The sequence below is a fragment of the Macaca mulatta genome, chromosome 6 (assembly GCF_049350105.2).
Source record: "Macaca mulatta isolate MMU2019108-1 chromosome 6, T2T-MMU8v2.0, whole genome shotgun sequence".
NCBI classification, from domain to species: domain Eukaryota; kingdom Metazoa; phylum Chordata; class Mammalia; order Primates; family Cercopithecidae; genus Macaca; species Macaca mulatta.
In genome coordinates this window covers 103,525,138-103,546,798 of record NC_133411.1, presented here as the reverse complement: position 1 = coordinate 103,546,798, position 21,661 = coordinate 103,525,138, and the positions used below count along the sequence as shown (strand labels likewise).

At 37.8% G+C, this 21,661-nt stretch overlaps 1 protein-coding gene and 1 non-coding gene across 2 annotated transcripts; both read left to right on the top strand.

The window, feature by feature from the left end:
• The first annotated feature begins 391 nt into the window (after positions 1–391).
• Positions 392–21,286, top strand: RIOK2 (RIO kinase 2). Its single transcript, NM_001260597.1, is given in 10 exon segments — positions 392–516; positions 4,324–4,462; positions 5,599–5,715; positions 6,154–6,329; positions 10,496–10,584; positions 12,398–12,589; positions 14,946–15,038; positions 16,125–16,646; positions 18,945–19,041; positions 20,867–21,286. Coding segments are annotated over 10 exon segments (1,656 nt in total). The 5' UTR covers positions 392–450; the 3' UTR covers positions 21,032–21,286.
• On the top strand, positions 7,644–7,805 carry LOC114679200 (U1 spliceosomal RNA). The gene has a single exon (XR_003730871.2). It is a non-coding gene; the product is annotated as a U1 spliceosomal RNA (small nuclear RNA).
• Positions 21,287–21,661: the final 375 nt, after the last annotated feature.

Below are 21,661 nucleotides of genomic sequence, written 5' to 3'. Positions count from 1 at the left end.
TAGCTCAGGTTATTTTACCCCTCTCTTGTTGGAAGTCACTTTGCCTAGAGTAGTCGTTTGCAGGAAAAATTTGCTCCTCCCATTAAGTAACCACTTCGCTCTCAGAGGCGGAACGCGTCATTGAGACAGCAAGTCCTGACAGATATGGAAAACAAAATGGCATATTGTAGAGAACATCTACACTCCGCCAACTCAGTCATAAGGCAAAAATTACACAAAAATAAAATGTTCACTTGTTACATACTATATGCTTCATAAAACATACAAGTAGTTTTATTTTCCTTTACCAATGAGAACAGCACTTCTATCTATTAACAAGGACCTATAGTAAGACGCAGCGCGTGCGCGAGCCATCCAGCGGCTGTAAAGCGCTTAGAGGGCGGGATAACGACCTGCCTTGTGCTTTCCGGCTGTCGTGGGAGAGGCATCTGGGCTCGGACAGGGGCCGCCATGGGGAAGGTGAATGTGGCCAAGTTGCGTTACATGAGCCGAGATGACTTCAGGGTCTTGACCGCGGTAAGAAATGCACCGTTCCTATTCTCCCTTGCCCCTTACCACTGTGTGACCTCTTCCTGTTCCTGCAAGTTTTCTGGGATCTGAGGAGGCATGCTCTGGGACCCAGGACGTGGTAGAAGCTGGGAATGGAGAAGAGAGCATCAGAGAGTTGAACTTTTTAAAAGGTTTTGTTTGGGACCTTACCTTCCCCCAGATAGAGCAAAGGTCCCGTCTTCTAATAATTTTCTTCTTTTCGGCTGCTATTCGCCTTGCGCGGAAAAGAAACGCTGGCATCTCTGTGGCCTGGAAACTTCTCTGAGCCTGAGCTTCCGACCAGCTGTGAAAGATTTAAGGCCCCCTCCTGAGATTTGATAATATTGACTTCCCTACTAACAGACTCAGTCGCATAGAAGTCTTTCTGATTCATTCAGTCAACACATATTTGTCGGGTTTTTAGTAGCAACATTAGGAGGTTCACTTATTCAAATAGACAAGTGGAGACAGATCATCAAGTAAACGAATACGTAGGATAATGGATAAATGCTATGAAAATGATAAAGAATAATGGCATAGAAAGTATATGTATCTGGTGGAGAGGAGGGGCACGTCCTTGGTAGACAATGAATAAATATTCTCTAAATGAAAGAATGAATGGGGGAATAATGGGAGCTGTGTGAGAAGGAGACAGCCCAGTGAAGTCCTTGGAAAGAGTTGGAGGCAGAGGAAACAGAAGTAATAAGTGCAAAGGCCTTGAGACAGAAAAGTCTTTGAAGACAGGAAAGGCCAGTGTGGCTGGAGCAAAGTGAGACAGACACTAATGGTTGGAGATGTACCTGGAAAAGGTGAGAGATTATGTACTACAGAGCCTTGGAGGCTTGGTAAAGAGTGTGGGGGTAACCACTGAATATTTTTGATCAGGGGAGTAACAAAATCTGGTTTTATGGCCTTAGTCTTATGGCACAGAAATTAATACATAGATCGAGACATTTGTACAGTGAAGCAGTACATTTATTTAGGAGCCGTTATCTTTTGGTAAGGAGTGAACCCCATGATAAGGACTACCTATATTGTGTAATTATGTAACAGGATATGCGATGTGAGTCACACCGGTTCTTGTATTATGTTAAGGCTTCAAGTGTTGGCTTTTTAAAAGTAATCTTAAATAGCACTTAAGGATTAAACTATCAAGTGCAAAATCAGTGTGAAATTTGGAAGACAATATTTACTTTGTCTCTCATGTAGATTCTTCTAATCAGCTGGACTTTCTCTATGAAAACTTATCAGTTCTGAAAGATACCTTCCTTTCCTGCTTCCTCAGCACACTCATTCCTTAATGCCTCTGACAGAAGTAGGGGTCAAAAGTAAGAGTGTTAGAGGATAGGGGAGGCAGAGATAAAGCATGGAAAATAAGTTAAATTTAAAAGTTAAGGTTTTGGTGAGACATCAAAATGATGCCAGATTTATCTTCCAAAACAGTGGCACTGCAATATTTAAATTATTTGTAAAGCTCACCAAGAAATGACTTAGTCATTAAATATGACATTCTAGTCTCAGTTGAATCTTACCAGTGTTGGTACCCTTTCTTGGGCTTCTCTTCCCTTTTACTTCTTTGACTCTTTCTATATCAATAATCATTGTTTGACTAGTGGCCCTTAGCTTTCAATATGAACTTGCCCCACAATTCTGCTCCCAAACATTCCTTTTCTTCCATTATCTCTTGCTCAGTGATTGCATCCACTTCATATCTTCAACTCTCACTTCTATAAAATAATTGACAATTTTTCCTTCTAATTATAACTTCATTCCTAAATATAGGCCCCTTTCCAATTTTCTTTCTTTTTTTTCTTTCTTTCCTTCTTTCCCTTCCGCCTTTCCTCCCTCCCTGCCTCCCTCCCTTCCTTCCTTTTCTTTCTTTCTTAGACGGAGTCTCATTCTGTCACCAGGCTGGAGTGCAGTGGCACCATTTCAGATCACTGCAACCTTCACCTTCCAGATTCAAGCGATTCTCCTGCCTCAGCCTCCCGAGTAGCTGGGACTACAGGCGCACACCACCACGCCCAGCTAATTTTTGTATTTTTAGTGGAGATAGGGTTTCACCATGTTGGCCAGGATGGTCTCAATCTCTTGACCTCATGATCCACCCACCTTGACTTCCCAAAGTGCTGGGATTACAGGCATGAGCCACTGCACCTGGCCGCCAATTTTCCTTTAAACATTTTTATTTGACTCTTAGTGCTCAGACCAAATTCAATTTTTTCTACCCCCTTTCTCTTTTCCTAAGCTCTATTAAAAAATATATATATATATATATATATATATAAAATCTTAAAACTTGCTTTTCCTCTTCACTTCCAGTTGTGGCTTTGCATTCCCTTTACCCTTCCACATTTAATTGCCAAGCTCTCCCATAATACTTCCTAGAGATCTTTAATTCCTTCCTTCCAGTACCACTACCACTTACCCTGTTCTGGGTGCTCTTTCCTCTGCGCTGGACTTCTGTCTTAGTTCTCCAGAGTACTCCCTCAGATTTTGCCATCTGTAAGCCAATTTGCATATTCCTGGTAGATTAATGTCCTTAAAATAACCTTGTTCATGTGTCTCCCATGCCTAAACATCTTCAAGAGTTTCCTGCTTTCATCAGGATAAAATATAAAATTCTTTGGTCTACATTTTAATGCCTTCTCTATCCTAGAAGTATCTTCCAGCCATGTTTGCATGAACTCTATATGCTATCCCATCTGAGCTTCCACTGTACTCAGCTATTCTCTGTGGGTAGTACTTTCTTGCATATGTGCCATTTTCAAATCTTTTTCTTTCACTGATATCCCCTTGTCTGTTTTCTCTGTATGCCCACATCTTTTAAAAGTCAGTCTCTAGTTTTGCATCTTCTTTGGAACTGATCCCTCAGCTAGAAGTATTATTCTGCCCTGAGCTACCTTTTTAAGCAGTTATCACTTCTTACCTTCTAATAAACTTAGATGTATACCATTTTTAAAAATCTTCATCATGAGATAAAAATTCCTCAGAGATAAAAAGCACATATATATATAAAATACTTTAAGTTCTGGGGTAAATGTGCAGAACGTGCCGGTTTGTTACACAGGTACACATGTGCCATAGTGGTTTGCTGCACCCATCAACCCATCATCTACATTAGGTATTTCTTCTAATGCTATCCCTCCCCTAGTCCCCAGCCCCCTGACAGGCCCCAGTGTGTGATGTTGCCTTGCTGTGTCCATGTGTTCTTCTTATTGTTCAGCTCCTACTTATGATTGAGAACATGCAGTGTTTGGTTTTCTGTTCTTGTGTGTGTTTGCTGAGAATGATGGTTTCCAGTTTCATGTCCCTGCAAAGAACATGAACTCATCCTTTTTTATGGCTGCATAAAAAAGGATGCATTCCATGGTGTATATGTGCCACATTTTCTTTATCCAGTCTATTATTCATATATATCTATATCTATATCCTCTACAATGCCTACATTTAGTACTTTCTCATTAAATACCTGCTTAATAAATATCTGGCACATCTGTAGTTTTTAAAGACCAATGTTTAAGTGTCATCAAGTATTTTAGCATTTACCAAATGTCATCAGTATGTCTAGCACTCACAATTCCTACTCTTGAAATGGAAAGACTATATATATATATCAGTGATTAGATTTCAAATTGCAATTTAAAAATATTTTCAGAGACAGAAGTGATTATGTCTCAGAATTAGTTGGAGAACTGCATAGTCAGGAAAGTTTCAAGGAGAAGTTAATTTCTTCACAGGGTTTTGATAGACAAAGCTTTGATTATGATTATGTAATGATTCCTTTAATTTCAGGTTGAAATGGGCATGAAGAACCATGAAATTGTTCCCGGCAGTTTGATTGCTTCTATAGCCAGCCTTAAACATGGTGGCTGTAATAAAGTTTTAAGAGAATTAGTGAAACATAAACTCATAGCTTGGGAGCGTACCAAAAGTAAGTATTTTGAGGCACCGTTTGTGATTTTTCAGGTAATCGGTTGCCATCAGAGCAAGTGTTCCAAAAGTCAAGAAGTAGAAGTTGCCAGACCAGTAAATATTAAACAAAGAACTGACAAAACATACTTTGGCCATATCCTATTAGTCAAAACAATCACAGGGCACACCCAGATCAAAGGAGGTGGAGAAAGAGTAGTAGTAAGAATATGTAGGATACTGCAGAAGAGCATGTAGGTACTGCAGAAGAGCACATAGGTGCTGCAGAAGAGCATGTAGAGTACTGCAGAAAAGCATATAGGTGCTGCAGAAGAGCATGTAGAGTACTGAAGAAGAGCATGTAGACCACTGCAGAAGAGCTTGTAGGTACTGCAGAAGAGCACGTAGGTGCTATGGAAGAGCATGTAGAGTACTGCAGAAGAGCAGGTAGATACTGCAGAGGGGCGTATAGACTATTGCAGAAGAGCATGTAGGTAGTGCAGAAGAGCCTATAAAATACTGCAGTAGAGCATGTAGGTACTACAGAAGAGCATGTAGAGTACTGCAGAAGAGCATGTAGGTACTGCAGAAGAGCATGAAGAGCATGTAGGTACTACAGAAGAGCATGAAGAGCATGTAGGTACTGCAGAAGAGCATGAAGAGCATGTAGGTACTGCAGAAGAGCATGTAGGATAGACATATTGTGGCTACCATCTTTGGAAAATACAATCAGCAGTCATACCCTGGATCATTACTTCTGAAACCATCTGTGGTGAGGGATTAGTTTTTTCCAGCCTATCACATATCCTTCCTTTTATAAATTACAAAAGAAAAATTACTAGAAAAATGAAATGGATAATTGATATACAAAAACAGACAAAAATTCTAGGTCAAATTGATTAAAAAAATTGAACTTAAATTCCTCCTTTTATCTTGTCACAAATACTTATAGACCTGTCTTTAGGTCACATTTTGATTATCAGTACATTGGAGAAGAAATGCAAATTATAGGAAGAAATTGGAAACTTGTGAGCCTGGGTAGTTTATCTTTTTCCAACGAAGACTTTCCATTGTTAAATATTTCTTATGACTTGAACTTATGTGACTTGGTTGTACAGTGTAACTGAAATATGGTCTTTCTCCTTTGATTTTGTCTAGCTGTCCAGGGCTATCGGTTGACAAATGCAGGATATGATTACCTAGCTTTGAAAACACTTTCTTCTAGGCAAGTAGTTGAGTCTGTTGGAAACCAGATGGGTGTTGGCAAAGAATCAGGTAAGTGCTAATAGTGCTGTGCAAAGTATTTTCTTTGCTTTAGTTTATGTTTTTCCTTCAGAAAGCATTCCTCTTTTAATTTTCCCTTTTCTCTAACTAAACAGTAAATCGGAAAGTTGATTGGAAGCAATAAAAATCAGAAAGTGCCCTTAATTAGTAGGTTACTATTTTTTCTCTGAAAGTCTATCACTGAAAGTTCATTTATGCCAGGAATTAATTTTATTCTGATAACTCCCAAGGTATCTCATGATTTATGTGCAAATATACCAAAATCCAAAATTCAAAACACTTCTGGTCTGAAGGTTTTGGATAAGGAGGGATACTCAACCTTTATTAGGAAAAATGACATTTTTGAAATAAAATCAGAGAAAGTTAGAATTGTTTTAACTGATTGGAATACACTTGTAATAATGGTTGTTTTTGAAATTTTGCCTCTAGATATTTACATTGTTGCAAATGAAGAAGGACAACAATTTGCATTAAAGCTTCACAGACTAGGAAGAACCTCCTTTCGAAATCTGAAAAACAAACGTGATTATCATAAACATAGGCATAATGTGTCTTGGCTTTATTTATCTCGTCTCTCTGCCATGAAGGAATTTGCCTATATGAAGGTATTTATTTTATAGTCATGCATTTTTTAGCCAAATAATACATGTGTCTCAAAGGCCTTAATGACAAGTGTGATTCTGTTGTCCCCACATCTCTCTAACCTTAGACTCAATTCCTATAGGCAGACTCAGTCCTAAATAACTGTTGATTATTCGGGCTCTTTTCCCTTCTATGTTAAGGTATTTTAAATAGTTACGAATGCATAAGGGCAACACATTCTATAATGCTGACAAGATGGAAGAGCCAAAAATAATTAATGATGCTGTTACCTCACAAATATGTGTGTGTGGATGTATATATATCTATTCAATGTATATAGCTATACATATGTCTGTTTCTAATTGAAAACACCAGGTAATTATCATCTGTAGAAACCTCAGTGTCTCAGATAAGTTGGCTAGTTTTTTGTTTCACATAAAGGAACAAACATCATTTATAGATTTATATGTATATTAAAAATGGTAAAAATTGGCTGGGCGCAGTGGTTCATGCCTATAATACCAGCACTTTGGGAAGCCGAGGTGGGCGCATTACTTGAGGTAAGGAGCCCAGCCTGGCCAACAAGGTGAAACCCCATCCCTACTAAAAATACAAGAATTAGCCAGGCATGGTGGTGGGCACCTGTAATCCCAGCTACTTGGGAGATTGAGGCAGGAAAATCACTTGAACCCAGGAGGCAGAGGTTGCAGTGAGTGAAGATCGTGCCACTGCACTCAAGCCTGGCTGACAGAGCAAGACTCTGTCTCAAAAAACAAAAAAGGTAAAAATCTTTCCTCTGTTTTTTTGTTTTTGTTTTTTTTTTTGAGACGGAGTCTCGCTCTGTCGCCCAGGCTGGAGTGCAGTGGCCGGATCTCAGCTCACTGCAAGCTCCGCCTCCCGGGTCTACGCCATTCTCCTGCCTCAGCCTCCTGAGTAGCTGGGACTACAGGCGCTCGCCACCTCGCCCGGCTAGTTTTTTGTATTTTTTTGGTAGAGACGGGGTTTCACCGTGTTAGCCAGGCTGGTCTCAATCTCCTGACCTCGTGATCCGCCCGTCTCGGCCTCCCAAAGTGCTGGGATTTCAGGCGTGAGCCACTGCGCCCGGCCAAAATCTTTCGTTTTTAAGAGGTAAGGATGAAGAGAAGTGAGTTAAAGGGTACAAACATACAATTAGAAGGAATACATTCAATGTTTGATAGCAGGGTAGGGTGACCATAGTAAACAAAATGTATTGTACTCAGGAGATGAACACACTAAATACCCTGACTTGATCACTACTCATATATACTTAACAAAATGTTGTATGTACCTCATACATTTATACAAATAGAAAACAAATACTTAACCTGGCAGATGAAATGCCAAACTCTCAAAGATGGTTTTCTCAGGGTTAGGCCTATTCATTGCATTTCAGGTGTGCTGACCCCTGCAGTTACCCCAAATATTGGAACTTGACTGCACATTTTGGGGTACTGGCGGACTACATTTGTACTCTCCCCTGACATTTAAAAAAAAAGCCTTTATTTTTAACTTTTTGCCTTCAAAATTAAGTTCAGCATAGGTTTGTTAAATATAATAATATCCAAATTAAATATATTCAACAATAACTAAGTTAAACAAAAGGTAATATTGTGTTTTTATTATTCTGCCAGTATGATTTGTCGTAGTTTATCTTCATTTTTCAAAAAAATTTGAAGATTGCTACAGAGTGTGAACACACTGTTCCTTGAGGATTCAGCTTGTTCTTTGAGTGGGTTGTATACTTACATTTTCATTAATCATGGGAGATTTCTTAAGGCAGTATAAATTAGTATTACTGATACCATACATGTTAATGTATTTCTTGTTTTATACTAATAGCTTGTATCTTGTAATATTCAGTCAGTAAATGAGCAGCTTGGTAGGGATCATTTACACATTTTCCCAAAACTGTAGTAGGTGTTTTTCAGGATACTTATATTGAAGGTATAGGAATGGAATCTGGTTGCACATAAATGTACACCTTAAATATGTTGATTTTTCATAAGAGAGGAACAATACGATAAAGATTGGGCTATAGCATGAGTTCTAGGTGATAGCACAAGTTCTGGACAAATATTCACAATCTTTGAATTTATCACATGCTATTGATCTGCCAAGGTATGCTCAAAATGGTCTACACTGAAAAAAAGTATGTAAAAACAAAGCAAAGAAAAATATCTGGGAAGTGGAAAGTTGTTTGGTTCTTGTTCACAGAAGGTAAGTGATAGGCAACCTTTTGAAATTAATTGCTGGGGTTTAGTGTAGGGTGAAGGAGTGGATGCCAAAGAAATAACCAGTACAATCTGTGTCTTAAAGTTGAGAAGATAACACAAATACATATGAAACAGAATATTTTATTTATCTATTTATTTTTGAGACAAGGTCTCACTCTGTCTCCCAGGCTGGAGTGCAGTGACACGATCACAGCTCACTGCAGCCCTGACCTCCTAGACTCAAGCTGTCCTCCCACCTTAGCCCCCCAAGTATTTGGGACCACAGGCATGTGCTACCATGCCTGCTTTTAGAGACAGGATCTTGCTGTGTTGTCCGGGCTGCTCTCAAACTCCTGGCCTCAAGAGATCCACCCACCTCAGCCTCCCAAAGTACTGGGGTTATAAGCATGAGCCACCACTGCAAGCCTAAGAACAATTTTTTTTTTAATTACATACTGAGTTTAGAGAAACTTCAGTAAGTGATAGAATAGTTGATGGAGGAGGTTTCAGGTAGTGAGTGGAGCTGAGTGGAGCCATAAAACTTGGGTATTATTTGACCCTAAAACAGTGCATTTTGGCAGAGAAGTGGTATGGACAATGACATGAATGTGTGTGAGCCCTATGTGTTTAGGTGACACTGAGGTAACTGTCCTGACTGCATTTGTTGGTGTGTACTGGAGAGAATATTGGGAGAACTAGGACTGTACAGGTGGATTTTGAAAACCAGGAAAAGTTGTTCAAACTGAAAAGAATATTTACAGCCAATATAAAATTATTTTTTGTTGTTGTTGAGACGGAGTCTTGCTCTGTCGCCCAGACTGGAGTGCAGTGGCATGATCTCAACTCACTGCAACCTCCGCCTCCCGGGTTCAAGCGATTCTCCTGCCTCAGCTTCCCAGGTAGCTGGGACTACAGGCATGTGCCACCATGCCTGGCTAATTTTTTTGTGTATTTTTAGTAGAGATGGGGTTTCACCATGCTGGCAGGCTGGTGTCGAACTCCTGACCTCAACTGATCCACCCACCTCAGCCTCCCAAAGTGCTGGGATTATAGACGTTGAGACACTGTGCCCGATCCAATGTATATATATTTTTAAATGGAGTATTAACATCAGCAGGTTGGTCTGGTATTAGTACATAGAATAGGTTAGGTATGATGGCAAAAGCTAGAACACCTGTGGAGTAATGAGGTATAAATAACAAATGCCTCCTTACAAGTATATGTTGGTGCAAAAGTAATTGCAGTTTTTGCCATTCCTAATACTAGCATTCTAAATGTCAAAGGGCATAAATCTGAGGTATTTTAAAGAAAGTAATAGCAGGGCTTTGTAAACAATAAGATTGAAGACAATAAGCACAGGGGAAAAGATGTATGGAGAGTCTAACATTTGAATCAGACAACAACAGTGTATATGTTTTTCACATAATAGATTTATATTGCATATTGTGGTGGAGAAAAAGGTCGGTGCCCTATAAACCAAAATGGCTGATCTCTTAGAATGCCTCATTTCCTAATATGTCAGAAGATGAGTATCTCCTAAATTACAATTTGTTTCCAATTTGAATATTTTGAGCACATTTCAACGAATGTCAGAGACTTACAAAATACGAAAGGATATACCCCAAGAGACTGTAAGCTTCTTGGGGGCTTTTTAACACTAATTTTAGATTGTTTAGAAACTTTTTAACACTCATTTTTGTAACCCCAGCACAGTGCATAACATTTTGTAAATGTTCATTTTTGGCAGAAAAGTGAATTCAAACTTTTGTTTAAAATTTGCTTTTTATGTATGGCTTATTCTGTGCAGTGAATAAATAAGCTATGCATAAATAACCATGTGTTAAGTATAATTTTATAAAGGATTGTGTGTTTTTCTGTGGAAAGGTATATATTTAATTGTTCTTTAAAGAGTAGTGACCTGTTCATTAGCTTACACCTGTTTTGCAATGTTTTAGGCATTGTATGAGAGGAAATTTCCAGTTCCGAAGCCAATTGATTACAATCGTCATGCAGTTGTCATGGAACTCATAAATGGTTATCCACTGTAAGTATTCATTATTCTTAAAGCCATGAATCCTGATAAATGAATTTAGGTTTCAGTGTTTTTAATAAAAGTTTTTTTAGTTAATGAAATACTACCTCTGGGAGGTTAAAAATTGATTTAAAGGAATAGACTCAAAGACAAATTAAAAACCCAGTTTCATTCTGACAATATGAGCTTTGTAATCTCTGTGATTCATTCATTCATTCCATATTAAGAGACTGTTAGGTGCCAGGCCCTTTTAGTCTCAATAGTGAACAAAACAAAATCCCTGCCCTCATGGAATTTACATTCTGATGGAAGGAGATGTGCAATAAATAACTAAAGGAAATGTCTGTCAATTGTTAGTAAGTACTATGGATAAAAAAAAGCAGGGTTTAAGGGAGATAGGAAGTACTAACGGGACAAGAGACTACTGTTTTATGTAAGGTGGTCAAGAAAAGTCTCACTAGTAAGGTGAAACCTTACCAAATTTTGATTCAGATTAGCAGCTATTGGAGTGGGAGTATTTTGAGCGGAGAAGAGATGTGATCTCATCAATCAGTGATCTCAGTGTTTTCAGAGGGTCACTCTGCCTGCTGAATTAATAGACTCTGGGGAGACGAAGACATAATTTGAAGACAAGTCAGGAGGCCATTACAATAATCTAGGCAAGAAATGGTTGTAATTCTGATTACAGTGATAGTTGTGAAGGTGATGAAAAGCAGTCAGATTCTGAATGTGTTCTGCAGGTTGAACCAACATGATTTGGGATTGGATATGGATGTGAAGGAAGGAATGAGACAATGGTGACACCAAGGTTTTTGACCTGAGTAGCAAATTAACTGGAGGGAGAAAGCTACCATGTACAGAAAGAGGAAAGCTACAGGAAGAGCATTTTGGAGTTGGAGGATGGGACAGAATCAGAGATTCCATTTTGGACATGCTAAGTTTGAGATGCCTGGGAGTTAGAGAAGTCTACATTAAAATCAGTGTATATGTGGTATTTAAACCATTAATCTGGATGCGATCACCAAGAGTGAGTCTAAATAAGAGAAAATAAAAGGTCATAGGATTGACCTTTGAGGAACTCCAGAATTTAGAGGTCAAGGAAAAAGATGAAGTACAAATAGAAAAGACTAAGAATGTGTGATCTATGAGGAAGGAAGAAAACCTGGAGAGAATGGAACTAATTGTCAGACTTGTAAATCAGATACACCATGTTGAAGATCCCGCATCAGTATATGATGAAGCTATGGAACTAATGGTCAAACTTGCAAATCATGGACTGATTCATGGAGATTTTAATGAATTTAATCTCATTTTGGATGAAAATGACCATATCATCACGATCGATTTTCCACAGATGGTTTCAACTTCTCATCCCAATGTTAAGCATTAAAAGTTAAGTGAAGAAATGTTCAAAGATGTCAACTGACAGACCACATATGATGAGGACTAAGAATGGACCTTTGGCTTTAGCAACATTGAAGTCATTGGTAGTCTCAACAAGGGCTATTGAAATGAGGTGGATGAAAGCCTGTTTGAAATGGTGTTAGAGAGTAGGAGGAAACAAATTGGAAAAGCACATGTAGACAAGTTTGGTTGTAAAGATCAAAGAAAGGTAGTAGTAGAAAAGAGATACAGAATTGAAGCAGAGTGTGGCTATTTTTTTTAATAGATGGGGGATATTATATCTGTGTGCTGATGGGAATGAGAAGAAAGCTGCTGGGGAGCCAGGGCATGGAAATAATATGTGTGTTCACATGCATACATACTTTTGTTAAAATCATAAACGAATACAAATAACCTATATTCATGCTTAAAATACTTTCAGATGTCAGATACACCATGTTGAAGATCCTGCATCAGTATATGATGAAGCTATGGAACTAATTGTCAAACTTGCAAATCATGGGCTGATTCATGGAGATTTTAATGAATTTAATCTCATTTTGGATGAAAATGACCATATCACCATGATTGATTTTCCACAGATGGTTTCAACTTCTCATCCCAATGCTGAGTGGTACGTACATGCTATTTTTTTATTTTTATTATTATTTTCTTTTCTGGAGACGGAGTTTTGCTCTTGTTGCCCAAGCTGGAGTACAATGGCACGATCTTGGCTCACCGCAACTTCCGCCTCCCGGGTTCAAGCGATTCTCCTGCCTCAGCCTCCTGAGGACCTGAGATTACAGATAGGCGCCACCACACCTGTCTAATTTTTTGTATTTTTTTTTTTTAGTAGAGATGGGCTTTCTCCATGTTGGTCAGGCTGGTCTCGAACTCCCGACCTCAGGTGATCCGCCCGCCTTGGCCTCCCAAAGTGCTGGGATTACAGGCGTGAGTCACTGCGCCCAGCCTGTATGTGCTATTATTAATTCTGGATGTGGATGTGTTTGTTTAGAATAGAATCATTTTTTCATAATTTTTCAATTTTGTGATACTATTAGGTATCACAATAAATAGTATTGTGATACTATTTAGGTCAGTCACTGGTTTGAAGTGGCTAGTGTTAACGTATAACCACTAGAGTTTTCCCCATAAGAATTTGAATTTCTTTGTTGTAAATTGACAGACTTCGAAAGTCAAATTTTCTTAGCCATGGAACCCTTTGTTCAAACAGACTTTTAGATGGAAGCCCAACTGTTAAAACAGGTAAAAGTTGGGAGTGAAGTGGGGACCCCTAGAACTACTTTTGCCTTTCTTTTTCTTGCTCTTCCATGATTGCCTCCAAGAGAGATTCACCAAGCATAACTCAGCAATCTTGATGATCTGAATAAAAGTTGTGGTTTTGGACTGGACTCAGTTGTCAAACCAGTGATAATTATCTCTTGTCACTTTTAGCTTTTATTATTAGAAAAAAAATTCACATAAAACTTTATCTCTGACACAGAGCAGAATCACTATATACTGCGATAATCATATTCTTCACATTACTTACTTAAACCAAACCAAGTCCTGAAATAGGACCTTATCCTTTATTTGCTTGTGGTTCATGATTCAATTGAGTGTAACTAAGGATTTTTTTTTCTTTCTGTTCCAAGCTTTATGAGAAACTTCTTTTTCCTAAACTAACAACTAGTATCACTTACATAATATAATATATTAATTCTTGCAGAGTTTGAGCTTGAAGTAGTTTTGTTAAGTGAAGCTTGTCTTCATCCTGGTTTCCAGTAGAAAATGTCTGTACTTAATGCTACAGAAAGAAATGTCATTTGAAAATAAATTTTTAAAACGTTTTCAACAAAATAATACTAAAAGATTAATGCCTGGCACTTGGGTGATCAGTACTCTTTGGATGTTAACTAATCACCATTTTTATTAATAAGGAGTAACATAGTCACACAATAAAGGAACATCTAGGAGCCCCCAGAGTGTGACAGATGATGACATTCTAGGTTTAGGCTGCATCGTTCTATGGGGAGATGTTGTGATTTAATTTCAATTTTTTTGAACCAGTACTGGGGCCAAGGAGCTGTGCTAATTGCTAGAGATTGAGATATAAATAAGCCCTATATATGCTTTAGAAGATGTTACTGTCTCGTATGGAAATGTAAACGTATATAAAATAGTCTTTTTAAAATATATTAATATTTTTCCCGGAGTGCCCTGTGAGCAAAGAGGAGAGGCATTATCTTCCTGTTTCCAAACTCATCTTTCTCAAAGAGATAGTCAGTTCCTTGTTATCCTGTCCTTAATTCTCCCTTGTCTGGAAATCTTCTAGAGAATTGAATCTCTTTATGGTGATTAATCTGCTTTATGGTGTCCCATAAGGCAGCCTGATACTCAGAAATTATTCTACTTTTGGTCCAGATTAACATGTTGTCAGATTATTTTTATAAGCTGTAGCATGATTTATCCCTTTGGGTATTATTGCAAATCGGCCAATGGATAACAAAGAGCCGTAAACATAACTTGGTAGTCTCCAAACTTAACTATTTAATATTAATATCTTTTTATCTTCAGATCTTTCAGTTGGCTAGAGGTTCTAGTGAGTGTTGCTGATGGGAAGCATAGCCAGATTCAGGACGAGGAGAATAAGTGGAAACCTATCCCTAAACCATAGGCCCGTAGTCTTATTTCCTGGGGTTCACACTTATCTTTCCCTAGTGTATCTAACTATATACCAGTAACTATGAGAAAACCTTGACTTTCCTAACCGTAGGAACTGCATGGCATTGACAGCTTATATCCTTGAGATTTTCTTGGATTTTAGTTTTTCAAACACACTGGTAACTCATTTGTATCTTCTTTTCCTTTGTGTAACATCTTTTATCTCCTTTTGTAAGGAGCAGCAGTACCATTAACCAATAAGGATATTTTCATTGGCTAATAAGGAGCATTAAAGGCTACATCATAAATGATTCTTGCTTTTGCAGGTATTTTGACAGAGATGTTAAATGCATTAGAGATTTCTTCATGAAACGTTTCAGCTACGAAAGTGAGCTTTTTCCAACCTTTAGGGATATCAGGTTTGTACTCCCCATTGCTTTACATAATAGTTTAAATATCTGGACTGTGTATTTCTAAAAATTAACATTTTCATCTAAAAAACTTTTCAAATTTTGACATATAGTCACTGTTAGATGTCATTGCTCTGTAGTACATAACTGAAACTTAAAACTTGAAAATACCTGCATTTGGTCCATTAAGGCACTGCTATTGAATTTTAGAAAGGGAACATATCTAGTTTCTTATAAACTTAATAACTTTTATTCTATTTTGGATGCTATGAGAGTAACTCATTCATAAGGAATCACACCAAACGTTCATTGAAATTTATGTTTTTTCCTTTATCGGGACCAGGAGGTATCTGTTTTTTTTTTTTTTTTTTTTTTTTTTGAGAGGGAGTCTCGCTCTGTCGCCCAGGCTGGAGTGCAGTGGCCGGATCTCGGCTCACTGCAAGCTCCGCCTCCCGGGTTTATGTCATTTTCCTGCCTCAGCTTCCCGAGTAGCTGGGACTACAGGCGCCCGCCACTTCGCCCGGCTAGTTTTTTTTTTTATTTTTTAGTAGAGACGGGGTTTCACCGTGTTAGCCAGGATGGCATCGATCTCCTGACCTCGTGATCCTCCCGTCTCGGCCTCCCAAAGTGCTGGGATTGCAGGCTGGAGCCACCGTGCCCGGCCCCAGGAGGTATCTTTAATTGATTCTCAAGACATTATTATTATGTGCATTCTCAAAACGCAGTTTTCTCATATTAATTTTATACACTGAAGATATTTTCTGATCTGGGATGAGTCACATAATCTGAAGAAAATCGTTAGCCCCCTTTGAAAGTTAATTTACAAAGCTAATAAACATAAGCTGAGGTTTTTATAACCTTTTTATTTATATTGTTGTTTTTCAGTTACTTTATTCTTAAAATTATAGCCAGCATATACCTTTCATATTTGTATACCTGTGTCATTTAAATACATTTTAGGAAAGGAAAAAATTATTTTTAACATATAAGCTATTGAACTCACTTGAATCATAATTTATCAGAGTAGTAGATAATTACTCCTCTTAAATAAACATTTTTTCTCTCTTTCAATGCTTGACAACTTTTTTTTTCTAGGAGGGAAGACACTCTTGATGTGGAGGTTTCTGCCAGTGGCTACACGAAGGAAATGCAGGCAGATGATGAACTGCTTCATCCATTAGGTCCAGATGATAAAAATATTGAAACAGAAGAGAGATCTGAATTCTCATTTTCAGATGGAGAAGTGGCAGAAGAAGCAGAGGTTTATAGGTCAGAAAATGAAAGTGAACAGAACTCTCTAGAAGAATCAGAGGGCTGCTATTGCAGATCATCTGGAGACCCTGAACAAATAAAGGAAGACAGTTTATCAAAAGAGAGTGCTGATGCACGGTGTTTTGAAATGACTGAATTCAATCAAGCTTTAGAAGAAATAAAAGGGCAGGTTGTTGAAAACAACTCTGTAACTGAATTTTCTGAGGAGAAAAGCAGAACTGAAAATTACAATGGGCAAGATGGTCAGAGAGTTCAAGGAGGAGTCCCTGCTGGCTCTGAGGAGTATGACGATGAATGCCCTCATCTAATTGCCTTGTCATTAAATAGAGAATTCAGGCCTTTCAGGTATAGACTTCAGTCAATTGCTTTTTAACTTGAGTCTTGAGACCGATACTTTCTTAGATTCTAGTAAATGAGCGTTTTTTCCAAATGATGTGGCAGAATTGTATTCTGCCGCCTTGATATATAAAATGAAAGCCAGATAATTTTTTGTTGTTAAAAATTCAAAATAGCTTCCTTTTCAGTTGACCTGATTCTAGGCAGCCTATTGACTAAATTTCAAGTAATTCTTCCTTAAAATACAAACTGATGGCTGGGCACAGTGGCTCATGCCTGTAATGTCAGCACTTTGGGAGGCCAAGGCAGGCACATCACCTCAGGTCAGGAGTTTGAGACCAGCCTGGACAACATGGCAAAACCCTGTCTCTACTAAAAATACAAAAATTAGCCGGGCATGGTAGCCTGTGCCTGTAATCCCAGCTACTTGGGAGACTGAGGTAGGAGAATCACTTGAACCCGGGAGGCGGAGGTTGCAGTAAGCCGAAGATTGCGCCACTGCACTCCATCCTGGGTGACAAGAGCGAAAAACTCTGTCTCAAAAAAAAAAAAATACAAACTGATGACTTTCAAATTATTATAGGTCTCTGGATACATTGATCAGGTTTTAGATGGATGAGTTATTCCACACACATTTTCCTGATTACACATCTGATGTGTGTTTGAGTTATGTAAAGGCATGTAAATATTAAAACATGCAATAAATGTACTTTCTATATGAAACATCTGCAATGAATTTTCTCTAGTACCTTGAGCCTTCTGTCCTTTGTTCATGTGTAGTTAAAATTATGTAATGATACTATGTTTTCTTTTAAAATTTTTTTTTTTTTTTGTAAATATTAATCAGGCTCAGCTTAGTTTAGGAGAAGTTCTAAAACTTAATTTTTGGATTTGGGATAGCTTATTCAGAATCAAACTGTAGTTTAATGAACTACTGGTTTTATTTATTTCAATATGGTAATATGACAATTAAAATTATTTAGCAATGCATTTATTAAACATTTTTCAGTACATATTTGGGCTTATATCTTAAGCCTACCTTTATCTTTACAGTTTTATTCATGAAGCAAAACATAAGAATTTTGTTCCTTTTTCATATAGCTGTGTATCTGTGTCACAGGGCTACTGCCATTTAAATAATAAACTTAGAAAATTAAATCAGAAGCTTAAAAGGAAAAGAATCAGGGGTGACAGAGGCTCAGAATTTTGAGTGATTGTATTAGACTGGATTCTTCAGACAAACAGAAATGGAGATTTATTATAAGGAATTAGCCCATGAGGTTACGGAGGCTGAGAAGTCCCAGGATTTGTAGTCAACAAGCTGTAGACGCAGGAGAGCCCATCGTACAGTTCCAGTCCAAATCCAAAGGGCTGAGAGCCAGAAGAGCCAGTAGCGTAAGTTCCAGTCCACATCCAAAGAAAAGAGAGGATCTATGTCCCAGTTCAAAGACAGTTCTCTCTTACTCTGCCTTTTTGTTCTGATCAGGCCTTCAATGGATTGGATGAGGTCCACCCACACTGGGGAGGGCAATCTGCTATACTCAGTTTATGGATTCAGAAACACCCTCAAAGACACATCCAAGTTAATGTTTAAACAAATATCTGGCACCCCGAGGCCCAGTCAAGTTAACATGTAAAATTAACCATCACAGTGATAGAAGAAAACCTACATAGGATTAAATGGTCTTTTAAACTCAGAGTGGGAACAATAATTTTGTTCTCACTCTCTGGATACATGCTGGGCAAAACTTTCATTCAGAGTAAAAGCAAAACAGCAGATGTTGCTGAAAAATATTAACTGTTAGGAGTTACGAGTTTTTATACATTCCATGTATTGAAACTTTGAGCCATGTGAAAACATTCGTCTCTAGGTTGCAGATTTTCCTACCCTAGCGGAGCTGACTATCATGAGTACTTGTCTGTTTCCATTATATCTTCTGTTGTATGTGAAGGTGGAAAGAGTCTCAAAAATTTAGATAGGGAGAAACAGATTTATATAGTTCAGTGAAAGAAGAGGAGAGGATTATTAGAAAAGGGAAGATGAATTGTGGGGAGGTGATGAATTTCAATGGCTAAAGCATTCTACTGTTTTTAAATTTTGATAGTGACTAACAAAATGCTGGAAAATGAAAATTGTTTATATAGAACTTAACAGTAGGTAGTTTTATCTTCACAGAAATTTTAAGATATAATCTTTCTGAAGTATTTTATGTCTTCAATTTGCTGCATGCAAAAAATAATATAATCAAATGGGATTCATTACATTATACAAATTAACTAGATACATTGCGGGTTTTTTAATTTTAGAGATGAAGAAAATATGGGAGCTATGAATCAGTATAGAACAAGAACTCTGAGTATCACTTCTTCAGGCAGTGTTGTAAGCTGTTCAACAATTCCTCCGGTAAGTAGTCATTCAACATGTACTGAATGTTTATTACATCACTACTGTGATCTGATTGCCTTGTCTCATTAAACAAATAATGTGTGCTTTTCAGGTCCAGATTTCTGTTGATTGCTTTTTGAATTAAGTCTTGAAACCAGTACTTTCTTTGATTTTAATAAATGAATGTTTCTCAAAGGATGTGGCAGAGTTGTATCCTGCCACCGTCATGTGTAAAATGAAGGCCAAATGACTTTTTGTTGGTAAAACTCAAAATACTTCCTTTTTCAGTTGTCCTTCAGATTTTAGGCAGCCTGTTGATTACATTTCAAGTAATTTTTTCTTAGAATACAAACCAATGACTTTCAAAAAATTAACGTAGGTCACTTGATAAATTGATCAGGTTTGAGATGAATGAATCATTCTTCATATGAGCTGAAGATTAATGAGCTTGGTCACTGTGAGGATTACAAGGTGTATAAGACAGCCTCAGACGCTTGGACTTATATGTTAATGGTATAACATTTTTTGTTGTTGTTTGTTTTTTGTTTTTGTTTTTTTTGAGACGGAGTTTCGCTCTTGTCATCCAGGCTAGAATGCAGTGGCGTGATCTCAGCCCACTGCAACCTCTGCCTCCCGGGTTCAAGCAATTCTGCCTCAGCCTCCTGAGTAGCTAGGATTACCGGTGCCTACCACCATGCCTGTCTAATTTTTGTATTTTTAGTAGAGATAGCATTTCACCATGTTGGCCAGGCTGGTCTCAACCTCCTGACCTCAGGTGATCCGCCCACCTTGGCCTCCCAAAGTGCTGGGATTTCAGGCGTGAGCCACCATGCCAAGCCAATGGTATAAAATTATAAGTACAGATTTGGTCGGGCACCGTGGCTCAGACCTGTGATCCCAGCACTTTGGGAGGCCAAGGTGGGAGGATTGCTTGAGCCCCCAAGGGTTTCAGGCCAACCTGGGCAACATAGCAAGACTCCATCTACAAAAAATTTAAAAATGAGCCAGGTGTAGTGGTGTACACCTGTGTTCCCAGCCACTCAGGAGGCCGAGGCAGAAAGATCACTTGAGCCCAGGAGGTTGCAGCCACCGTGAACTGTGTTCCTGCCACTGCACTCCAACCTGGGCAACACAGCAAGACCCTGTCTCAAAAAAAAGAAGACCCTTGTTCCCGGCTTTGCAGCGTTTTGCAGCTATCTTCTTTTTTAGGAGACAAGTTGGATGATACAAGGTTATATACAGTTATTAAATGGCAGACTATAGTGTTTCAGAGAAAGAAAAGGTCATTGTGAACCCTATTTCACATTTCTTATTCATTTTGTAAGTCATATGCCATGCATGGTATATCTTAACTAATAAGTAATTTTAATTTATGATCAAAAGAGATATGAAGACTTTTCCTTGGGTGATTGCTACCATCAGGTCATTTCTACAGCTGAAACTGTGAAGGCATTCTTGGATATATTGAGCAATACTGAATGCTTTCAAAAATAATTTTCTATTACAAAACCTACTCTGAGAGCCTTTTAACCTAAAACGCAGAGGAACAAGCAGTTTTCATCTTGTTTTTCCCATCAGTTTTCATGATGGACCACTAGGTGGCACTATGGTAATTTTTTAAAAATTCTGCCTATACACTGTATTTTTTCTATGTAATCTGTATTTCTGTTTGGAATTTAATTTTTCCTATATAACAGTTTCTATATAGTGCTTTCGGAAAGTACTATATAGTGTTTGGAATCTTAAAAATTCATGCTCTCAGTATATAAATAGAAAAGGTATTAGCAGTGTACTATTTGAAATGGTTCATTATTAGTAATGCTAATTTATGAAATCTTTCCAGGAACTGGTGAAACAGAAGGTGAAACGTCAGTTGACAAAACAGCAAAAATCAGCTGTCAGACGTCGATTGCAGAAAGGAGAAGCAAATATATTTACCAAGCAACGTAGGGAAAACATGCAAAATATCAAATCAAGTATGGAAGCAGCTAGCTTTTGGGGAGAATAATATTTAGGATCTTGGATATGTTTAATATATTTTTAAAGTTACTGTAATTCCTTTTTGAGCCAAGGTTATCATATATTAATAAATAAATAAACTCTCTTTCATCTATAAATTTGGGTCATTCAGTATGTGTCTTGCAAAGAATAATTATCTGCCAAAGCAGTCCATTTTTTCAAAGTAATTTGGGTAACTAAAATAAATAACTTTATTAGAGATATTTGCATATTTTAAAAAATCTAAACATTTTTGTTGTTTTTTGTTTGTTGAGGATTATATGATACAATGCACATAAAGCAATTAGAACAATGTTTAGCACATTATAAGCATTCAATAAAACATGGCTATTAGAATCATTATAATGATTCTGAAATTCTGCCAACAACTTGGTTGCATTTTATTTGGCAACTGGAGGAATTCACTGCCTTATTTTTCTTTAGAAGTAAAGATAAGCCTTTGGAAGTAAAGATAAACCAGTAATGTATAATTTGCTTAATTAATCGATTAATTAATAATCTGTTTTGTGCCACTTACATTGGTAATGTGGTCATGAGAATGGAAACTTACTTGAGATAGTCCACCACAATTTTTCCAGTTGGCAGCTTGTAAGCAGGCCTGAGTATCAGAAGAGTTAGG